The sequence below is a fragment of the Bos javanicus genome, chromosome 25 (genome assembly GCF_032452875.1).
Source record: "Bos javanicus breed banteng chromosome 25, ARS-OSU_banteng_1.0, whole genome shotgun sequence".
In the NCBI taxonomy this organism is placed as follows: Eukaryota; Metazoa; Chordata; class Mammalia; order Artiodactyla; family Bovidae; genus Bos; species Bos javanicus.
Genome location: NC_083892.1, coordinates 8,561,550 through 8,580,613, shown reverse-complemented (window position 1 = coordinate 8,580,613; position 19,064 = coordinate 8,561,550). Strand labels below are relative to the sequence as shown.

The 19,064-nt window shown below is 43.6% G+C and overlaps 1 protein-coding gene across 2 annotated transcripts in view; it reads left to right on the top strand.

Moving 5' to 3' along the window:
* GRIN2A (glutamate ionotropic receptor NMDA type subunit 2A) overlaps nucleotides 1-19,064 on the top strand; it is a 457,913-nt gene that overhangs the window by 369,064 nt on the left and 69,785 nt on the right. For both annotated transcript variants that reach the window (XR_009733472.1, XM_061401104.1), the window contains exon 10: nucleotides 8,607-8,767. Coding sequence is in view for 1 of the 2 variants with exons in the window: in XM_061401104.1 (XP_061257088.1) it covers nucleotides 8,607-8,767 (161 nt within the window). In the remaining variant the exon portion in view is untranslated. The remainder of the gene's footprint in view (nucleotides 1-8,606; nucleotides 8,768-19,064) is intronic.

The window sequence follows — 19,064 nt, the reverse complement described above, 5'->3', positions numbered from 1 at the left end:
GACCAGAGGAACATTGGAAGCAGTGGGAAACCATGTTCCGGATGAGAAGATATTTCAAGAAAGTATTAATAATCTGTAGGGACTTCTTTGGACTTCCCTGGTGGCTCAGTAGTGGAGCTGAAGGAGATGTAGTTTTGATCCCTGGGTTGGAAGATCCCCTGGAGAAGGGAATGGCAACCCACTCCAGTGTTCTTGCCTGGAGAATCCCATGGACAGAGGAGCCTGGTGGGCTACAGTCTGTGGGGTTGCACAGAGCGGGACATGCAGGGACTGTGTGGTGGTCCAGTGGCTAAGACTCTGCTCCCAGTGCAGGGGGCCCGGGTTCAATCCCTGGTCAGGAAGCTGGATCCCACATGCAACTCAGACCTGGCACAGCCAAGTAAACTAAATAAACACTTTTTTAAAACAGAAAGTAGTTGGCAGCATATTTTACTTTCTGATGCTATTTTCAACAGCAAGGAGAAAAAAAAAGTCCCTTGCTACCTAGTTTTAGGTCTAATAACATGACTGCTTGTGGGAAAACTAATTAGAACCACTAATAATTCCACTGACCTTCTCTGACTTGGAAACACCTAGTAACAGATACTGTATCCTCATGAGACACGGCTCAGCTTCCATGCTCAGAGCATTAGCAGCAAGCGGATAGCTCTTTTAATTAAATGTTTGATACAATTAAATAAACAGCAAAATTCCTGGAGTAAATAAGCTAAGTGCTCCCAGAAGATTAATGGCAAATACACCAAGAAAGTCTGCAAAATAAAAATCTATATTGAATCCATTTATTTTAATACCGTATGCAAGTGTATTTATTTTTTGTTTGTTTTAATCATGAGTATCTATGTAACAACTCAGGTTTATAATACTTTCCAGCCATTTGCAGCATTAGTGCTTGCTGTTGGAGCCCGTGGTGTGCTCAGATGACCTTGGGGTTAAATTATACATAGAGGAATTCATCCCCCTCGAAATTATTAAAGAAGTTGGAATGTTGGTGGCAACCATTTTCAAAATGTTGGGTGTTACCATGGTTGCTGAAATCTGTCTCTGGGAGACAGATTGCTGTATTGGAAAAAGCAACACCATAGGGGTCAAACGAGTCTAAGTTCAAATCCTGGCCTGCCATATAGTAGTTGTATGGCCTTCAGAGTGTCTGTCTCTCCATGGCCTAATTTCCTGATAGAGGGGTTTAATACCGTTCTGGCAAGGTTGATATGAGGATTAGGGGTAATCCTCACACCATGCCTGGCACGTGGCAGGTAATCCTGTTATAAATGTTCTTTCTTCTCTCGCCTCCCCACTCCTCCAGCCCCTCTCTGCTGCCTCTCCCCGCTCCTTCTTCTCCTCCCCCTCCTCTCGACCATCACCGTTGCCTGATTCGAACCATCCCTCCTTTCTGGGGTCTGGAATGTTATTGCACCGACAGCGATAGAGGGAGTTCGGGGACTGAACCTTGTGGATGAGCCCATGAATGTGTTCTCATGGAGTCATGCTGGGTGAGCCCCGTTCACCACCCTCATTGGCTGAGTGGAGGCCTCTGAGCCTCTCCACCCTCTTAAGGGCTGGGGCAGTTTGATGCTACATCCAGAAGCACGTGGCTCCCCAGGTGGCTCAGTGGTAAAGAATCTGCCAGTGCAGGGGACACAGGGACACGGGTTCACTCCCTGGATTGGGAAGATGCTCTGAAATGGGAAATAGCAACCCACTCCAGTATTCTTGTCTGAGAAATCCAATGGACAGAGGAACCTGGCAGGCTACAGTCCAAAGGGTTGCAAAGAGTCAGACACGACTGAAGCAACTTAGCATGAACACACGTAATCTTATTGATGGAGGAGACCTCTGCACCACCCCTTCCTGGGCTGGAGCCCACATTTGTTTCTTCTGCACTCTCAACTCTCTGGAAGAAAGTTACCTTGGAAATCCATTCCTGTAAGAAACACATAGAGAGTACATCATGGGAAAAGCAGGGCTGGATGAAGCACAAGCTGGGATCAAGATTGCCAGGAGAAATATCAACAACCTCAGATATACAGATGACACCACCCTTATGGCAGAAAGAGAAGAAGTAAAGAGTCTCTTGATGAAAGTGAAAAAGGAGAGTGAAAAAGTTGCCTTAAAGCTCAACATTCAAAAAACTAAGATCATGGCATCCAGTCCCATCACTTCATGGCAAATAGACGGGAAAACAATGAAAACAGTGACAGACTTTATTTTTCTGGGCTCCAAAATCACTTCAGATGGTGAATGCAGCCATGAAATTAAAAGACGCTTACTCCTTGGAAGGAAAGTTATGACCAATCCAGACAGCATATTCAAAAGCAGAGACATTACTTTGCCAACAAAGGTCCGTCTAGTCAAGGCTATGGTTTTTCCAGTGGTCATGTATGGATGTGAGAGATGGACTATGAAGAAAGCTGAGCACCAAAGAATTGGTGCTTTTGAACAGTGGTGTTGGAGAAGACTCTTGAGAGTCCCTTGAACTGCAAGGAGATCCAACCAGTCAATCCTAAAGGAAATCAGTCCTGAATATTCATTGGAAGGACTGATGCTGAAGCCGAAAACTCCAATACTTTGGCCACCTGATGTGAAGAACTGACTCATTGGTAAAGACCCTGATGCTGGGGAATTTTGAAGGCAGGAGGAGAAGGGAACAACAGAGGATGAGATGGTTGGATGGCATCGCCGACTCGATGGACATGAGTTTGAGCAAGCTCCAGGAGTTGGTGATGGACAGGGAAGCCTGGTGTGCTGCAGTCCATGGGGTTGCAAAGAGTCAGACACAAATGAGGGATGGAACTGAACTGAAGAAACACAGAGGGTGCCCTTAACACTAGGGCCTGGGCTTCCTGCAAGAGTCATCCTTGCCCCTAGCTATTTGTCACACTGTAGGTTAGGACGCTTTAGGGAGTCGTGACATTAATTTACAGATGGTGGCCATTAAAAATGTAGTTCACCATGGCTGACGTTAGAGGATAATCCCAGGTAGAAAGCGTGCTGTGATGTGGTATGTGTCTGTGTGTGTGCAGGGCAGAGATGGAAGATGTGTCATGAGTCATGCTTTTAAAAGTTTGACAGCCTTTAGTTGAACAGGAAAAGGTTCCTCCATCTGGGTGCCAGGCTGAGTTTAGAGTGGGTGATGGTACAGTCAAGGCCAGAGAAGTGTAGAAATTCATCCCCGAGGTGGACTCCCTCTCTCTATTGTTCTGCAAACCAAAGGCAAAGAAGGAAAGTGTCTCAAAGAGCTGCGAGCCTCCTCAGCTACAGATGGTGAGTGAAGGGGAAGGCAGTTAGGCAAACAGGCCGTCGATGTCTCAGGAGATTGAGAGCGGCTGCTTCAAGGCCTAGATTTATGAGCAGAGCCGCTGCCTTTGTGCCCCCGAGCAGACAGCTGCCATGCCATTGCGCTGGGTAGCGCCTCCCCCTCCGAGGTGATGGGTTGTGACGCCACTTGCCTGAGTGAGTGCAAAGGGCATTCTGTTGTCTGCACACACACACAAACACACACACACTCCCAACGCAAGGCTCCCAGCCGGAGGATCTCATTTGGACAATGTATGGATACTTCCCCCCAATCCAGTTACGGCTGCTTATTAGGCAGCAGCATGCCTAATTTAAGGGGGACAATCTGCAGCTGGAAATTTTAATTAACAGTGAAATGAAGCGTGAGTCTGGAAAAAGGAATAATGGTTTCCACGGGCCTCACCCTGGGGTAAACTTGGACGCTTCCTTGGGCAGCTCTCAGTTCCGTGGAAGACGTGCTGGCCTGGGACTCTGAGAGACCTCTGGACCCCAGTGCTGGTGCTGCCAGAGGTTCACTGGCTGTCCTTCCCTCTGGGTTACAAGGTCCTCACCTCTAAAAGAGGAGAGATCACTAGTGAGGGTCCCGGAGGATTGATAGAGTTCAGACCTTAGGGCTGCTTACAAGGAGTGTAATCTTAAGAACACTTTGGTCACCTGATGTGAAGAGCCAACTCACTGGAAAAGACACAGATGCTGGGAAGGATTTGGGGCAGGAGGAGAAGGGGACGACAGAGGATGAGATGGTTGGATGGCATCATGGACTCAATGGACCTGCGTTTGAGCAAACTCTGGGAAATGCTGAAGGACAGGGAAGCCTGGTATGCTGCAGTCCATGGGATCACAAAGAGTCAGACATGACTTAGTGACTGAACAGCAACAACAATCTTAAGAAGGTCATGTAACCTCTGTGAGCCTTGGTTTCCTCATCTGTGAAACCAATCCTTGAAGGTTAGTTTCCTGGCAGAGTTGTTTTAGGGTTTCCCTGGTAGATCAGGTGGTAAAGAATCTGCCTGTCAATGTAGGAGACCTGAGTTTGATCCCTGGGTCAAGAAAATCCCCTGGAGAAGGGAATGGCAACCCACTCCAGTATTCTTGCCTGGGGAATTCCGTGGACAGAGGAGCCTGTCAGGCTGCAGTCCACATGGCCTCAGAGTCAGACAAGCCTGAGCAACTAACACACACACAGGGTTGTTGTATTAAATGAGCCAATATTTGTTAACATTCTTGGCACATTGCTGGCCCCAGCCGAGTCCTCAAGAAGTGTTAAGTCATATTATCATCACTTTCTGGTTCCAGAATTCCATATTTCATAGAAAAATGAGGTCCAGGTTACATTTTTTTTCCCAGAATGATGGTAGAAATGAAAAGTGAGAGTTTTTTTTTTTTTAATTTATTTAAAAATTTAAAAATTTATTTTTAATTGGAAGATAATTGCTTTATAATGTTGTGTTGATTCCTGCCTTGCAACAAGACGAATCAGCTGTAATCATATATATAGATCCCCTTTCTTTTGAGCCTCCCTCCTACCCCCTCATCCCACCCCTCTATATCATCACAGAGCCCCAGGCTGGTGCCCTGTGTTATACAGTGGCTTCCCACTACCACTAGCTATGAACAGTTTTATTTTGTGAGTGCTTCTTCTGTTCTAGATACTATTCTTATTACTTGACAAACGCTGTAATTTTAAATCTTCCCATTGACCCCAAGCAGAGAAGGCAATGGCACTCCACTCCAGTACTCTTGCCTGGAAAATCCCATGGATGGAGGAGCCTGGTAGGCTGCAATCCATGGGGTCGTGAAGAGTCGGACACGACTGAGGGACTTCACTTTCACTTTTCACTTTCATGCATTGGAGAAGGAAATGGCAACCCACTCCAGTGTTCTTGCCTGGAGAATCCCAGGGATGGGGGAGCCTGGTGGGCTGCCGTCTCTGGGGTCTCACAGAGTCGGATACGACTGAAGTGACTTAGCAGCAGCAGCACTGATCCCAAGAGGGAAGTACTGATGAGTTTCCTACTCTGCCGACAGGAAATAAGTGGAAACAGTGGGAAGGGAAGTGACTTCACTAAGACTCTACAGTCCGTAAGGGACTGATTTTGGAACCTGTGAAGCTGAGCTCACACTTAATAACCATCGCCTTGTGCTGTCTCTAGATTTTAACTGTATTTCCAGGACTTAGACCCAGTCTTCTGGACGCCTAATCTGATTAGATTACCCCAAACACTGAAGATGTGAGCAGATGTCAGAGAGGAAGAAAACCTTTCTCTCTCCTTCTGGATTCTTTTGCCTGGTCTTAGAATTAAATTAACGTGAGGCAGACCAACAGGAGAAACTCTAATTTAATTTTGAATGCACAGGAACGCCCTCCCACCCCCCACCCGCCGCCTTACATGGGAGGTTCAGAGACAGAAAGATAAAATCAGGAAGATGTGCCATCCCAAGCTAAAGAGTAGAGTAGGAGCCTGGGGCTGTAGAGGGAGGTGGGTGATTCACAGGATGATGAGAAGAGCAGATGTTCAGTAATTAAATGTTTGCCTGTCACAGGTCATAAAATCTTATTTCTGATAATCATTCTTCTTATGGGCAAGGCCCCCAGTTTAAATTCTTTGAGGGAAGGGGGAAAAGTTTCTCTTGAGCCCATGGGATCTCGAATGCCTTCAGCTCAAAATAATTCACATGCCAAATGGGCATATCTGGGGGATGGATAAATTAGGAGCTTGGGATTAGCAGATACAAACTACTGTATATAAAACATAAACGGCAAGTCCTACTGTATAGCCCAGGGAACTGTGTCCAACATCTTGTGATAAACTATAATGGAAAAGAATATGTATATATGACAAATCACTTTGCTGTGTACCAGAAGCTCACACAATATTATAAATCAACTCCAGTTCAATAAAAAAAAAAATTTTTTTTAAAGAATGGAAAAATTCAGGACCAGACAGCTTCACTGGTAAATTTTACCAGTTTAAAGAAGAATTAACACCAATCCTTCTCAAACTCTTCAGAAAAATAGAGAGTAAGGGAACACTTACTAACTTATTCTATGAAGCCAGTATTTTTCCTTGATAATAAAGTAAACAAAGATATCATAAGGGAAAGAAAATGATGGGCCAATGTCTTGTTGCTTTGGGTCTTCCCAGGTGGCTCAGTGGTAAAAAAAAAAAAACCTGCCTGCAGGAGGTTAAATGCAGGAGATGTGAGACGTGGGTTTGATCCCTGGTTTGGGAAGATCCCCTGGAGTGGGAAATGGCACCCCACTCTAGTATTCTTGCCTGATAAATTCCATGGGCAGAGGAGCCTGGCGAGCTACAGTCCACGGGGTCACAAAGAGTCAAACAGGACTGAGCGACTGAGCACAAGCTCATCGTTGCTTTGTACTGTTGGGTTAGTTTCTCCTGCACAGCAGAGTGAATCCCCTCTTCCCAGGATTTCCTTCCCATTTAGGTCACCACAGAGCGTGGAGCAGAGTTCCCTGTGCTCTATAGTAGGTTCTTATTAGTCATCTGTTTCATCCATAGTACTGTACATATGTCAATCCCAATCCATCCCACCCTCCGCATCCTCCCTTGGTGTCCGTACATTTGTTCTCTACATCTTTTTAAAATATTGATGCAAAAATCCTCACCAAGATACTAGCAACCCAAATCAAGCAGGAGCATATAAAAAGAATAAGATGTCATGACCAAAAGAGATTTATCCCAAGAATGTGTAGGTGATTAAACATATGAAAATAAGTTGATGTAACACAGCATAAACAGAGTGAAAAAAATAACCACATGATCAAAGTGGGACATCTTGGGGAGGACTGTTCTGAACAGACAATCTCAGCCAGTCAGGGAAGATGAGGGGAGCATGGACAGTGAGCCATTACAGAGGCTCAGGAGCCGTACTGGACATGGGTATGCCCAGGAAGCTAATGGTTAGTATGGAATCCAGCTCAAGAAACCTTCATGGAGCCTGGCATTGTGCCTGGGATGGGTTGCTATTGTTTTAGTTGCTAACTTGTGCCTGACTCTTTTGTGATTCCATGGACTGTAGCCTCCAGGATCATCTGTCCATGGGATTTCCCAGGCAAGAATACTGGAATGTGTTGCCGTTTCCTTCTCCAGGGGGTTTTCCCAACCCAGGGACCGAATCTGTGTCTCCGCCATTGATAGGCAGATTCTTTACCACTGAGCCACCAGGGAAGCCCCTGGCATGTGTTAGGCCCTCAATAAGTACTGCCTGCCTGCATGCATGAATAGATGAATGAATGAATGATGGCTAGAGAATGAGTAAATGATAACATAGAATCATTGTAAGGGAAGAAAAATGACTGTCCCTCTACCCTTCTAGGTTCTTGGTTGAGACCTCCACTCCCCATAAAAAAAAAAAAAAAGACAGATTAACAGGAGAAAAACATGTATACCTCCTGTATATATGGGAGATACCCAAGAAAACTAAGGAACTCCCTAAAATAGCCCAAACCACCAGCTTAAATTTTATCTTCAGCTGAAGTCATAAGAAAGATGCAGAGCAATGAGGGTTGGGGATGTGTGGCGGGGGGAAGGAAGGTTCTAGGAGGTGACCACGAAAAGCAAGTAAGCAAGGGGATGGTCGTGATGCAGATTTCAGTCACTGCCTTCTCCACTGATAAGAGTTTTAGAGATTTAGTCATTGTCCTCTTCCAGGTTACAGAGAGGAAGACACCCTTATAAATGTAAGATTTTTGCTTCTTCCAAAAAGGTTAACTTGGACTCAGTTTCCAGTTTCTCCTGTGTCTGCTGTATCTTAAAAAAAAAAATAACCAGCCCCCCAAAAATCCATATGCCAGAGAGGCATATTTGGGGATGGCAAATTCTGCTCCCCTTCATCATCTTCTGTTGGAATGTACTGGAAGGAATTGTAAATGGAGTCCAGAAATGGGAGTGATTGATGAGGATCTCAGGAAATGTCACTGTAAAACTGATGAATGAGCTAACGTCATGCATTTACTCCAGCTCAACTAGCATTTCCCGGCTTCTCCCTGTGTCCCTACCACTAGGCCAGTCTCTCTAAAATGCCATCCAGCGGGCATCTATTGCACACCCAGCTGGGCCCTATGCTGGGCTCCAGGGAACAGTGGGGAACAAGACAGACTCTGTTTCTGACTTCCTGGAGCTCCCAGACAACTGGAAGGTGTGATTAAGCAGAAAGAAAGCACAGAAATGAATGGGTTTCTTCTGTCCTGCGGTGATGCATGCCGATGTTTGACTCCTGACACGAGGCAGAGGATGGCTGACTCTTCTTTCTCCTCCTGCTCTCTCTCTCTCTCTGTCTCTCTGCAGTTTCAGAGACCTCACGACTATTCCCCGCCCTTTCGATTTGGCACGGTGCCCAATGGCAGTACGGAGAGAAACATCCGGAACAACTACCCCTACATGCACCAGTACATGACCAAATTTAACCAGAAGGGAGTCGAGGACGCCTTGGTCAGCTTGAAAACAGGGTAAGGATGGTTTTTCTTTTGCTCTGCAGGCCTGCCCGTCCACGCACCTTATAGACAATGACTGCGCGCCTCGGTGCTTGTCTGTTTCCCCATTGTAATTTCTCAAGAGCTGGAGGTCAAGGAGGCCCCCCGCTGAGGGCTGTTTTTTGTTAATCTGATGAGAATCCAAGCCTTCCTTCTGAGTTGTATTAAGCAAAAAGCAAATCCAGGACACTTTGAAATGCAGAGAACCAGTGGGATCTCTTAAACCGATAAAGAAGTTGGACCAACTCAGTGGGATTATTTTAGCCATAGGAAGATCTAAGGAGATGGAATTTATATAAAGTGGTGAAAACAAAGTGCTATCAATTTTTATCTGATTTTAGGTAGGAGTTTATGAGGTGTAGCCTTCTGTAGAAGAGTGTCACATTGAGGAAGGAGAAAGGAAATATGGAGAGAAAAGCAGTGAGAACTCAGTCTCTCTAGAGGAACAGTGAACATTCTTGTCTACCTGTTGGCATGGTGGAAGTTAGCAGATGCGAAATAACAGCCTGTAAACAGAAGACCTGTTTTATGACCTCAGACAATTAATCAATCACCCTCAGTCTCATATGTGAAGTGGGAATGATGATAAGACCTAATTCTTAGGGGTTTTAGGAGGATTAAGAGGAAATTTACTGTAAAGCATTTCAGATAGTGCCTGGCACTGAAATGGGACCCAATTGCTAGTGTTATTTGGTGTAAAGGTTAAATTCTATTCCGTGGACTCTTCAACTTTTTGAAAAGTCAGGGATGTGTGAAATGTGTTTTTGAAAGGGTTCCATTAAAAATAATTTTGTTTTAAATGGTGGGATTGTTTAAAGAGGAAATTTTTGCTTATCCAGAAAATTAACTTACATGTACCCTCTCAGCTGTCAGGAATTCTGACAAGTAAAACAGGCTGCAGTGTATTCTCCTTGCAGATTAACACACAGCCTCTTTCTCTTGGCTGTTCTGCCAGGCATTGAGACGGTCTTGCTGCTGCTTTTTTTCCAGTGGGGCGGAGGGACCCCTCTGCATCATGCCCGGATCTCTGCATCATTTCCAGGAGCTGAGGCCAATGGCATTTTGTCTTGCAGTCTCCTTAGGATCTCTTGGTATCTCAACAGGGGCTGGGAGAGCATTTATTTAGAAGTCAAGCCTGTTACTTATCCAAAACTCATTCACACACTGCTCATGACTTTAAAACACTTACTGAAAGGCATAACAAAAATTCAGAAAATGTACAAGTGTTAAATATGCAGCTTGATGACTTTGTCCAACTGACCTAACCACCCAGATCCTTCAGCTCTCCCATCTCCCACCTCCTCTCCCTCCTCCGGTCGGTAACTTTTCTTGCCTGTTCACTCGATGCCAGCCCCTGTATGCCAGCTGTTGTCCCGGGCTACAGTACTTTTCAAGGCACTGTCCTGTAAGATTAGAAATGTTTTCTTTATTTTTTGTGCTTGTTTGTTTTTTATGCATTATTTGCACGAAAAGTATTATAAACCTATTACAATACAGTACCATATAGCCAATTGAGTTAGCTGGGGACTAAGCTAACTTTGCTGGACTTACAAACAAATTGGATTTAATGAACTCACTCTCGGAATGGAACTTGTTCGTATGTAGGGGACTTACTGTACTGTCTTCCATCTACCATCCTCACTTCTAAAACCACAGGTTCTTTTGCCCTGTTATTCTAACATATAACGAAATCACGTTTTCTTTTTGGATTGCCCTTTTTCTGGCTCACCATTCTGTTAGTGGGGTCACTGCATGTCTTTCTGGTTCTTTCATTCTCGTTGCTACGCAGAATGTTTGGTGTGGGGACACACCACACCGCGCACATCTCTTCCAACCGTGATGGACGTGGGGGTGGTGTTCCACGTGGGGCTATTGTGAGTCAAGCTCCTTAGGGCTTTTTCCTACATGTCTTTTGTTGCACAAGCGAATACATTTTCCTTGTTATATACCTAACAGTGGAATTGCCAAACAATAGAATGTGGGATGTTCACTTTCGGTAGATATCAGAAAAGACAGATTTTTGATGACTTTCCAGCTTAGCCACAGGTGTGAGTTTTTATTTGTTTCCACTGTGGTATTTTCATCAATATATACTGTTATTCTGAACAGACCATGAGGGTAAATGTGAGGACAATAGTTTTGAACAATGGTTGAGGGCTGACTGGTCTCCTCTTCATCTATCTGTCACCCAGAGGACAAAATAGGTTTTTTTCTTTTTTTCAATTTTTTTTAATAACACTAACAAAAAAGAGTAGAGATATACAAACCATCCCTTGTCATAAATTGTACGAATTGTTCTTGGGAAGCCATATAATGATTATAACATCCATCTTAGCAAACTTGGGCAGATGGTGGGTTTATTCTATGTTCAATCTCCAGAGAGGAGAATGCATGACATTGTTACTTTAAACGCAGAAACTAGAGCTAAAGTGATGTGTCTTTTTTTTTTTTTTTTTAAAGAAATAACTATACACAGTGTTGCAGGTGAGGGCACTCCTCCTTATACTTGGAGATTCTGTCTCAGTGGAGTTGATATTAGGGGAAATCACTTATATGTTTAATAGGCTTCTCAGATAATTATTTAAATCAAATTTTGAATAGACAGTTCATTTACACAATTCAAAAATAAAAAATTAAACAGTGGAGAGCCTTCCTTCCGCACTGCCTTTTTTGCCTAGTACCCTCTGCGCATGCGTGCTAAGTTGCTTTAGTCGTGTGACTCTTTGCGACCCCATGGACTGTAACCCACCAGGCTCCTCTGTCCATGGGATTCCCCAGGCAAGAATACTGGAGTGGGTTACGCTTTCCTCCTCCAGGGGATCTTCCTGACCCATGGATCAAACCCGCGTCTCCTACATCTCCTGCATTGGCAGGCACGTTCTTACCGCTATACCGTCACCCGGGAAGCCCCAGTACCCTACGAAGTAATCGCCTTTACTGCTTTTCCTGTGTATCCTTCCAGATCTTTCTCTATCAAAGCATAAACAGCTCCAGAGATTTTTTTATTTTACAGATTTATAGTCTTTTTCATTGTGTGAGTGTACCATATGGTATTTCATCAGTCCCCTACTGATGGATATTTAGGATATCATTTTTTGTTGTTGTTGCAAACAATACTGCAGTGAATATTCTTACATGTGCATCACATCCATTGTAGGAGAAATTTCTTGGATTGCTGGGTGAAAGACTACACACATAGCTGTGATTCTGACAAACATTGACAAATTTCCCTCCCAAGGAAATTCACCTTTACCCCCTGCTGTATAAACGTACCTGTGTCCCCAAAGTCTTTGTCAGCACAGCGTGTCATCAGTCTTTGAAAAGTTTGCAAAGATAATAGGTAAAACATGTGCCAACATTTAAATGTGCACCATTTTTATTATCCGTAATTTTTTTTTTGCCAAATGTAATTAAAAGCCTTCTGCAACTACTTTTTTGAAAGCATTCATTATTTTTTTTCTCTTGTTTTGATGATCTTTTCTTATTAATTTATCTATTAGAGAAATAAGCCCTTTATTTGTGGTGTGATTACAAATGTTTGTCCCAGTTTTCTGTTGTTGTTACTTTATCTTTTGAGCCTGCAGATAATTTTTTTTCCCCCTGTGGAGATTTATATTTTGTATAGTCACACTCATCAGTCTTTTTTTTTCCATCACTGATTTTGAGTTGTAATTCAAAACTCCTTTTCACTCAGATATAAAATAGTTTTATCCTCTTCTATTTTGGTTGCATTTTTAATATTTGGAATTTTTCTTGGTCTAAAGTATGAGAGAACCTTCCCTGGCGGCTCAGATGGTAAACATACTACCTGCAATGCAGGAGACCTGGGTTCAATCCCTGGGTCAGGAAGATCCCCTGGAGAAGGGAGGTGGGCATCCACTCTAGTATTCTTTCCTGGATAATTCCATGGACAGAGGAGCCTGGCAGGCTGCAGTCCATGGGGTAGCAAAGATGACTCCAACTCCTCAGATGATTATGAGAACTAAATTTGAGAACTGCCATCACCAAACTGCACCAAGGTCTGACAGCCTCTGTGTTGATCATGTCTGCTCATCCCATCATGAGACTTCTGTCTTTCAGGTGTCCACTTCACCACACTGAGTTGCCTTTTCCCTTTCCCATCCCATTTTATTTTTAAATTTTTCATTTTGAAATACATTACTTTAAAATCAGATCAGATCAGTTCAGTTCAGTCGCTCAGTCGTGTCTGACTCTTTGCGACCCCATGAATCGCAGCACGCCAGGCCTCCCTGTCCATCACCAACTCCCGGAGTTCACTGAGACTCACGTCCATCGAGTCAGTGATGCCATCCAGCCATCTCATCCTCTGTCAGGAACTGTATTATGAAATTATTTTATAAGAGTAAATATCATGAGGATATACAGTTTAAGGAATAATAAACTCATTTAATAATAATAATAAAATAAACCCCAGCTTTGAAAAAATAGACATTCCCTTCCTTCACTATGTATAGCATCTCTAGAAGTTTCTCTTCTCAAAAGGTACAGGGAGGTACCCTACGTGCTTCTGGATTGTTGGATTTCAAGATATTCCCTTTATGCTACCCTCAGTATGCTAAAATCCAGTGAGGCTTGGCTTAGAAAACCCAGAGCAAGTAGCTCAGCTGTTGGGTCCCACCCCTCCACTCACAAGTCTCAGTGACATCTGTGCTTTAGTGATTATAAGTACATATACAGCAGGGTCAATAAAACAGGGAGGCCCCTTTATGAATTGTAACTTACTAGAAGAGTCTGAAACACAAGAGGGACTTTGGATTATGGTTAAACAAGAGTCCCAGCTCAGTCTGAGTCTGGGCTCTATCGTTAGCTAGCTGTGACCTTGGACAAGTCATGTCACCTCAATTTCCCCATCTATTTCAAGCCACCTCAATTTCAAGTCATGAGCCTCAATTTCCCCATCTAAAGAGTAAAAGGGCTGGACTCTTCAGTCTCTGAAATAATTCTGAGATTCTTTTACTTGTGTCAGCACTTGAACACTTCTTTAGCACTTTCCAAAATGCAAAATCCAGACAAACCACAATTATAAACGGCTGTCAGTTTTGCAGAAAGGATTTAGAATAACTCTCCACAGCTGGATGTCTCCAACCCTGGCCAGGGAACCAACTCTACCTAAATCAAATGTGTGTCTGTGTTAGTCTCTCAGTCGTGTCCGACTCTTGGCAATCCCATGGACTGTAGCCCACGAGGCTCCTCTGTCCATGGACTTCTCCAGGCAGGAATACTGGAGTGAGTGGCCATTTGCCTTCTCCAGGGGATCTTCCCAACCCAGGGATCGAATCCGGATCTCTTGCATTGCAGGCACATTCTTAACTGACTGAGCCACCAGGGAGGCCCACCTGAATCGAATGGTTACTTGTAAAAATGCAAGGTTTTGGACTCAACACAGGACCTTCTCTTTAGTGGTAGAGATTTTGGATTTGCATTTTAACAAGCATCCTGCTGCTCCAAGGTGATTTTGATACAAGCTAAAATCTGAGAACTACTGTTCGCAAGTTCAATAAATACATTATGCACATGAAGAGTAGGCCAGCCAATATAAACATGTAGCTTGTCTTCAGAATCCAGAATCACTTTAAGAGTCTTGGGGCACAGAAACTTGAAACTAAGTGGTTGTGTCATTTGAAACTAAGTTTTTTAAGTGTCATGGTTTATTGAAATTTATAATAAATGGAGATAAAACATCCCAGAAAATATCAAGTAAATCAGTGAGAAAATAAGGTTGATCTGCAAATATTGACAGATGGGGGTTTTCAGGAACAGCTCTGTGATGACATGTGGGGGTCTCCCGAACCAAAGGTGGATGAGCATTTCATGACCCTGGGTTTCCAGGCCAACTGGGTCTGAATCAGTTGTTGTTGTTTAAGCACTAAGTCATGTCCAACTCTTTTGTGACCCCGTAGACTGTAGCCCGCCAGGCTCTATCCTTGGAACTCTCCAGGCAAGAATACTGGAATGGGTTGCCATTTTCTCCTCTGGGATCTTCCCAACCCACACCCGTGTTTCCTGCATTGGCAGGCAGATTCTTTACTCCTGAGCCACCTGGGAAGCCCACCTGAATCAGTAGGGATGCTAATAAAAATGTGAATTCCTGAGCCCCACTAAGCCAACAGACCCTGAGTCTCTGGAATTTGGAGATTCAAATTCCGGATCTGCATTTGAATTCCAGATCCCGTGCTTGGGAATCTGCATGCTTCAACAAGTTCTTCAGGTGACTGTGGTGTACAATAATCAAATGCGGGGCCCGTGTGCTTTAGAAGAGGGAACTGAAGCTGAAACGAGTGGAGACAGATTTAGATGTATAAACGCTCAGTCATCAGAAGCCAATGTTCTTCAAGCGGTTTTGGCAAGTAGGCAAAACTGCAAGCATAGCACTTACGCCAGATTTAAATTAAACAATCTACGTTCTTACGACTCTGAGGAGCCTAATATTTGAAGACATAGTGGGATGGTTTATGTGTTCTTATCTTAACTGACTTTCATGTCCAATTATGCGTATATAAATTTATGGAGAAGTCCCAGTTTCCTTTAGAAGCATCAGTCAGGCCTCCTCCCCAGTCCCTTTGCTGATCTCATTTCCAGTCTGACAGTGTTGGGAAGCAGACACGCATCTTTTGGCTTCTCTTACATTGAGTAGTTTGGAAGAAGAATTGGAAAGGCCCAAACTGTGCTCAGTGATGTGTCCGTATACTAAAAGGCGCAGGGTGGCCACATCTCTTTGCAAGTGTCAGCAGCATTTTCATAGGAAAGGTGAACATTTCCTCCCTGTGCTAGGGCCAGCACCTCCAAGCCTGTGGAGTTCAGGAGCCCCTGTTTTTATTGGCACTGCTGGTGACTCAGATACACACAGTCCCTGGGCTTTGCAAGGTTAATTCATTGAGTACTGAGAACTGCTGTTCTGTCTGGAGTGGACAGGACCGAGAGGAGGAAGGGTTCAGAAAGAACAGAGGCATGGAGGAATACACATTTAGGTTTGGGAGAGGTAAGCTGAAAGTGCCTTTAGGACAACATCATGATATTTCATCTTTGCATTGATTGAAACCTAGCCATCTGTGAGATGCAGCTCCAAGTACTTCACGTGCATAATCTTGTTTCATCCTCAGAAGATGCCAGTGAGCTGGGTACCATTACTACCATTACTCAGAGGTACTATTTTTCCTCTGAGCTGGACACTATTATTGCTATGAACTGGTACTCTTACTGCTATGAGCTGGGTACTGTTATTGCTGTGAGCTTGGTACTCTTACTGCTATGAGCTGAGTACTATTATTCCTATGAGTTGGGTACTTAAAAAGATGAAGAACCTAAGGCTCTACAAGGTTAACGAATTACCCAACAGGCTAGTTAACTCAGTACTTCACACTGTAGAGTTATTGACTGTAGGAGTTAGGCTTGCTTCCCAACTTGTCAATGCCAGCGAGGCAATTGGATATGAGATTGGAGTTCAAAGGAAAATTGAAGACCAAAGTTCTGTATTATATTATTGTGGAGGAAGAAATGTACCTCCTTTCTAGATTCTTGTGGCTAATCTAAGAATTAAATTGACATGAGACAGATTAACAGGAGAAAGTCAAACGGAAGTTTAATAACATGTAAACCCTGATGCTGGGAAAGATTGAGGGTGGGAGGAGAAGGGGACTACAGAGGATGAAATGGTTGGATGGCATCATTGGCTCAATGGACATGAGTTTGAGTAAACTCTAGGAGATGGTGATGGATAGGGAGGCCCTGGCATGCTGCGGTCCATGGGGTCGCAAAGAGTTGGACACAACTGAGCAACTGAACTGAACTGAACTGAAACCTTGGAGAGACCCGGGAAAACTGAGTAACTCACCAAAATGGCCAAAGACTCACCTTAAATACCATTTTCAACTAAAGACAAAAGAAGGTGTTGAGGGTAGTGGTTTGAAACTTCAAAGGGTAGGAAGGCAATTGCCATGGAGATGAAAAAGCAAATGTTTGATAAATAAATGTTTGCTGGGCCAGCAGAGTCAACAGAGTACACTCTCACCTCTAGGCCCAGCCTTGAATTTCCCTGACCACACTTGGCCCATGTCCTCTGCAGACGTATCTGCTGATAGCTATAATCTGGGGACAGGTCCTCCGTCTTTCTTTTAGGCATTTAGGAGGAATGTCAAAGTTTCTTTCTGAGTCTTTTGGGCCTTGATTGTTTCAGCTTGAAATGATCTACATGCCAAAGAGATATTTTGGAGTGGTAAATTTTGCTCCCCTACAATATGTATTGTAAGTAAAATACTGGAGAAGACTCTTGAGAGTCCTTTGGACAGCAAGGAGATCAAACCAGTCAGTCCTAGAGGAAATCAGCCCTGAATACTCACTGGAAGAACTCATGCTGAAGCTGAAGCTCCAATACTTTGGCCACCAGATACTAAGAGCAGATTCACTGGAAAAGACCCTGATGCTGAGAAGGACTGAGGGCAGGAGGAGTGGGTGCAACAGCGGATGAGATGGTTGGGTGGCATCACCGACTTAATGGACATGAACTTGGGCAAACTCCCAGAGATGGTGAGAGACGGCGAGGCCTGGCGTGCTGCAGCCCATGGGGTCGCAAAGAGTCCGATGCAACTTAGTGACTGAACAACAGCAACAACACAATATGTATATGTACATATATTTAATATGATGTATAACATGCAGATACTATATAACATATATGTGTCAGTTGGCAATCTGAGAGTTGATAAAGTCCCAGCATCCTCCTTTCCATCTCAGAAGAAACTGGTCCAGGGATGCTCAAATTGCCAGGGCAAAAGTAGACCAGGAAGGCATGAGTATCCTCAGTGATGCTGAGTTGCCATGCAGAGCGAGTTCTTTCAAGGGTGTCATCTGAGCACATTTTATTAGCTATATTTTACCAGTCAAGCAGAATCCCACTCAGAGGGTTCCTTTCCAGCTGCTGAGTTTGAAAACAGGCATAGATCTCAGGGTTTGGTGAGCTGTTCTCCTAAATGAAACAGCACAGTCTCCAGAGAAAATCGGATCGACAGTGACCTGGTTTCTGAGGTCCACCCCCACACGGCAAATAAAGCTCAAAAATAATTGCTACCACATCAGAGAGTTAGCAATTTTACCCTTAATAAAAACTCAAGAAAGCAGAGAAATCTTTTTTGTTCTTGAAATCATTTCTTGTTAAACTCCATTAAAACTATATTAAGGGATGTTCATAACCACCCATAAAGTATTAAAATTTTTTTAAATGGGGGACGAGTTGAATAAAATGGGATCTGAATTCTGTAAATTCAGAGAAGAGAAAGAGGCAGAAATGAGACTGAAATGAAATACATCAAACATTATGAGAGATATTGTAGTTGATGAAGATTGTGGGCTTTCTATCCTCTTTTACTTAACACATTTTTCTGCAACAAAAGTGTTACTGTAGTAAGAAGGAAACAGTGTTTTTCTGAACATAATTCTTCAGTTCTTCTTACATTTCCTTCAGGGATTTGTCCACATGTTCATAGTTTACACATACTGAACCGGTGTCCTTACAAACCTGTTTGGCTTTTCTCGGTTAAATCTATACAGTTTTGTTGGACAATTATCACATTTAATGAGTAGGTGCTATTTCACTGAGTTAGAAGAAGATTAATTAATTTAACTTTTATTGCTGTGTGTTTTCATCATACGCTGTCTGGCACTGGAGGGCCCTCCAAGAAAACAGTTGTTTCAGAAAGCTGGCTGATGCTGTTACTGTACCAGTTTGTTCAAACTGTCATCCTACATCATGTCTCAGACTTCTGTGCTGTGAACAACATTGTTTTTCTTTGCTGTAAGGTGCTTTTATCTTTTGGACAACAAGTCCTGTAATTCCTCATAGTGGTCTTTTTGCTCGGGCTTCTACATAACTCAGAGCTTAATTTATGATCTTCCGTTAGCAACTGCAGAGAGCTTACGGCGTAAATATCTGCTTTCTGACTTTCCCTAAGGCCTTACCTGCTTTTCCATCTCAGAATTCAGTTCACTCAAATTGCTTTCTCCATATGCTGAAAACTTCTTCTACTGCAGTTTGAATAACCTGCCTGAATTGTTTTGGAAACCAAATGAGGTATTTCCAACTAAAGGATATTATTTACCTGTGTGCCAGGTACTGTTCTGAATGCATTGCCTGAAGTGTCTTATTTAAACCCTGGGAGGCAACAATGATCATGATTTGCATTTACAATTGAGGAAGTAGGCACCGGGAAGGTTAAAGAGCTTGTCTGTGGTCACACTTGCTCCAGAGCCCACGGTTTGA